Genomic DNA, 4,026 nt, shown 5'->3' on the forward strand with positions numbered 1-4,026 from the left:
TCCTTAGACCGAGTCTGATCTCAGTCCCTCCACAGCCTCTCTACAGCATGTTGGTCTCACAGGAGCCCGGCTGCAGTATCTGAAGAGTAACTATGAGTTTAACTGCTTTTCTAAACCAGGGGTAAAGGAAGGCATAGATCACAGGGTTTAGACTAGAGTTACAAAAGAACACAAAGAGAACATAGGATGCAAATGAAGCGTTGACCCAGCTGTCACCTACAAGAGAGACACAGTAATATGGGCAGAAACACATTAGAAACACAACTACAAGAACACCAAGAGTCCTGGCTGCTTTCAGCTCGGATTTCTTTGCCTTTGGAGTCACTGACAGCTGGAGTGTGACAGCTGTAATGTGAGTGCGCATAGCACGAGCCTGAGACACAGCCACGGCAAATACTCTGAGATAGAGAGCTACAATTACAGTAACTGGAACAATAAAGGTCAAAACAAGATCCATTATTCCTGTGAAATAGTCAATGACAAACAAACATTCTCTGTAGCAGGAATTATACCTCCCTGGTTGAGTCAGGTCATCCCTCAGAAAGAATAGGCTGTAGGAAGCAGAATAGAGCCAACACAGAAAAACACTGAATCTAACTCTGTTCACAGTAATTCTGGTGTTGTAATGCAGAGGGTCACAAATAGCCACATAACGGTCAACTGATATGAGCACCATGTCACCTATTGAGGATCCGGTACTGATGCATGTCAGATAATTATAAAGAAAACACACAAAGTCACCAATAAACCAGCAGGATGTTTTTTTGAGAACTTCTACAGGCATCACCACGAGGCCCACTAGAAAGTCTGAGACAGCCAGAGAGAGGAGGAGGATGTTGGTGGGGGTGTGGAGCTGCCTGCAGGGAAAGAGAAAAGTATCATTAAACCAACAACACTGACAGAACAACCCAAACCAGTTCTCAAAAGTAAAAATACAAAATACATATTAGTTTAAATATTTTTCAGTCCACCACATCAGTAAGAGTAGACAGTTAAAATGACTTGGTTGAGGACAGAAAGCAACAATTAATATCAGTAAGAGAGAGGACATGAGCAACGGTTTCTGGTATCAAAGTCAGACATTTGGAGCAACATTATTCAGAACTAATTCAAGACAATTCTTCTAAATATACAGCAGCTGTTCACATTTTAAAATCCTGTAGAGAGAAGCAAAGAAGTTAATATCTGCCTGAAGTGTGAGACTGAGATGATGATGAGCAGGTTGAGAGTCACAGTGGTCAGTGAGAGGGAGTACCACACAATGTAAATGAGCAGTGTTTGGGGCCAAGGAGACGAGGGCTTCCTGCAGGAGGTGTTTGGGAACTGTGGAAAGCAGAGCTCGGCTCCGTCCTCAACCTCCATCTGCAGAGGTCTGCAGACAGCTGCAGCTCTGGCAGCTTTCTGAACAAACCTGAGTCATGTAACTGATTTATCTCTCTCTCATTCTCTTCATCCCCTCCCCTTTCTCAGTCCCTGTTTGACTCTGATGCCCCTCCTCCCTGACTCTGCACATCCCACCATCATCTTCATCACTCTCTCTGTAACCCTGCCTTTTTTCGCTGTTTCTCTTCTGTCATTTTCCACCCTTGTTTTCTTTCCTTTGTCCTATTATTAAAATATTTTCAGGTTTCTAAAACAGAAGTTTTGCATTTCCAGCTCTGTCTCTACAGCCATGTGGAGTAAGGTCTGGATACACCACCGATGCATTCTGGGATAGGAGAAAATAACACTCTGGGTTGTTTGCATTTCTTTAACTCAATCACAATTAACTCAGGAGAAGCTAAGATCTGGATGCAGAGACGGTGGTTCTGCTAAATAGTCTCGAGTAGGACCTTGGTTTGGTGAAACATTTGCATCTGGCAAATGAAAACGCCACATACAATAATCAATCAAGTTAAATCCCACAATACAGTAACGTGAGCTATTTAAATTAGCTGGACACACGGTTAAACATCATTTGGTCTTACCAGAGTACCGCCATGTGTACTTTTTCCATAGCAATCTCACCAATAGGCCCAGAAAACTCATCTGGATGACTCAAATCAGCCAGTTAAAGACCAACAATGTTTCCTCTCTAGCATTTAGCTGAGGGAAGCAGCAGTGAAACCCTTCACAACCGTGGCTAAACTGTGTTGTTCTCCCCAGCTGACCAAATATGGTCACTTCTGTCTTCAAAATACCAAGATAGTGTTGGCCAAAAGGCAAACTGCTAGCTTCAAAACAGAAGTCAAACCTATGGGTGAATTCACTGACGCTCCGTCCACTATATCAGCCAATCAGCGTCTGGTGCAGAGCTACTGGCAGCTAAGGGCATGGTATACGTGTGTGTGCTTGGCCAGGTATCTTGCTTTCCCCAGGTGCTCGATCGTGTCATCAATATGTGACATTTGATAGCAGTCAAACTTTGACACAGAGTTCAGGTATCGGAAATCAATAAAAAACCGTATTGTGGCATCCTGTTTTGGAACCAACACCACTGGATCACTTTTGGAGCGCTCGATCATCCCCAGAGACAGCATCAGGTCCACTTCTTTTTTCAAGGACACCAGGAGGCGCTCTGGGATCCTGTAACTCATTCGTTTAACTGGAGTCTCCTCCTTTAACACAATATCATGCTCCGCCATATTTATGCGACTTGGGTACTCTTGAAATATTTGACGATTACATAAAGCTTTCACTTGATTTTGTTGATCAGCTGGCAGATAGTCCAGGTCAGGTTCCGCCGTGCTGCTCAGGGCAGATACTGGTCATCTACCACCTCCTCCTCCTCTACAGCTCTGATCTGTAATACCTCTGTCTTCCTCATCCTTTAACTCCTTTAGGAGGTTCACATGCAGCACCCTGCTGGAACGCGGTTGGCTTGCAGTAGAAACTTGGTAGGTGGTGGGTCCAAGTTGCTTCTCCACCTCAAAGGGTCCCTGCCATTTTGCCAGCAGTTTGCTGTCACTGGTAAGCAGCATGACTAGGACCTTCTGACCTGGAACAAAGGTTCATCATCATCATCCCATTCTTTCTGGTACAGCTGGGCCTCCACCATGTGCTGCTGGGCAAGTTCTGCCATCTTCTGTAGCCTGTCTCTCATCTGAACAACATAGGAGATGATGTTAACACCCCCTCCCTCTGCTGGTACCAGTCCCAGGCCTCCCTAAGCAAGGTCAGTGGTCCCCTTACCTCATGACCATACAACAGTTCAAATACGGAAAACCCAGTAGAGGCCAGGGGTACTTCCCGGCATGCAAAAAGGAGGTAGGGTAGCCAATGATCTCAATCAGAACCAGTGTCTTCTGGTACTGAGGGCAAGTCCTTCAAAACTGGGCAACATCTGCCTGCAAACCAGGCCATTAATGGTACTGTCTAATGCGAGCCAGGGTCTTGTGCTTCCCTAGGTGGCCAGCCCAGGGAACTCAGTGACCCAAGAGAAGTACAGTGTCTCGGGCCACCTGCGTGACTTCCACAGCTTTTCTGGTTGAGTGTCCATATCTGCATCATGAAAAGGCACGGCACTGAGGGTAACAGAGGGCTCATCTACCAGCTTGGCCTGGGATCTGGTTATGGCAACATTGCAACTTTGAGGTTGGTTCAACAAATCAAATAAGACTGGCAGGTCACTACCTACATGCTTCCACTGGCTCAGATAATGGAGAAAAACAAAATAAGTTACCATAGTTATGCGGATGACACACAAATTTACATAACCTTATCGCCAGGGGACTATAGTCAAATACAAAAACTGACTAACTGCATCAAACAAATTAACGACTGGATGTGCCAGAACTTTCTGAAATTAAATGAAGGAAAAACTGAGGTAGTTGTTTTTGGAAAAAAAGAGGAACGATTAAAAGTCTGCGCTCAGCTTCAAACAACAATGTTAAAAACAACAGACAAAGCCAGAAATCTTGGTGTAGTCATGGACTCAGACCTGAACTTTAACAGCCACATTAAGACAATTACAAAGTCAGCCTACTATCACTTAAGAACATATCAAGGGTTTAAAGGACTTATGTGTCAACAGGACTTGGAAAAAAC

The 4,026-nt window shown here is 44.7% G+C and overlaps 1 protein-coding gene across 1 annotated transcript; it reads right to left on the reverse strand.

Moving 5' to 3' along the window:
* LOC116675881 (trace amine-associated receptor 13c-like) lies at positions 1-1,362 on the reverse strand. Its single transcript, XM_032507396.1, has 2 exons — positions 1,190-1,362; positions 1-857 (listed from the first exon to the last, which is right to left on the reverse strand). Exons 1-2 carry the CDS (start codon positions 1,360-1,362, stop codon positions 41-43), a joined length of 990 nt encoding a protein of 329 aa, XP_032363287.1. The 3' UTR covers positions 1-40.
* Positions 1,363-4,026: the final 2,664 nt, after the last annotated feature.

The sequence above is a fragment of the Etheostoma spectabile genome, unplaced genomic scaffold (genome assembly GCF_008692095.1).
Source record: "Etheostoma spectabile isolate EspeVRDwgs_2016 unplaced genomic scaffold, UIUC_Espe_1.0 scaffold00002387, whole genome shotgun sequence".
NCBI lineage: Eukaryota > Metazoa > Chordata > Actinopteri > Perciformes > Percidae > Etheostoma > Etheostoma spectabile.

What these genes read in the sequence shown, in the direction of transcription:
- LOC116675881 (XM_032507396.1), bottom strand. Translation starts at nt 1,362, where the DNA reads ATGGAGGTTGAGGACGGAGCCGAGCTCTGCTTTCCACAGTTCCCAAAC. An exon ending in ATCTCAGTCTCACACTTCAG is followed by an intron (nt 858 to 1,189) that starts GCAGATATTAAC and finishes CTTTCCCTGCAG; the next exon opens with GCAGCTCCACACCCCCACCA.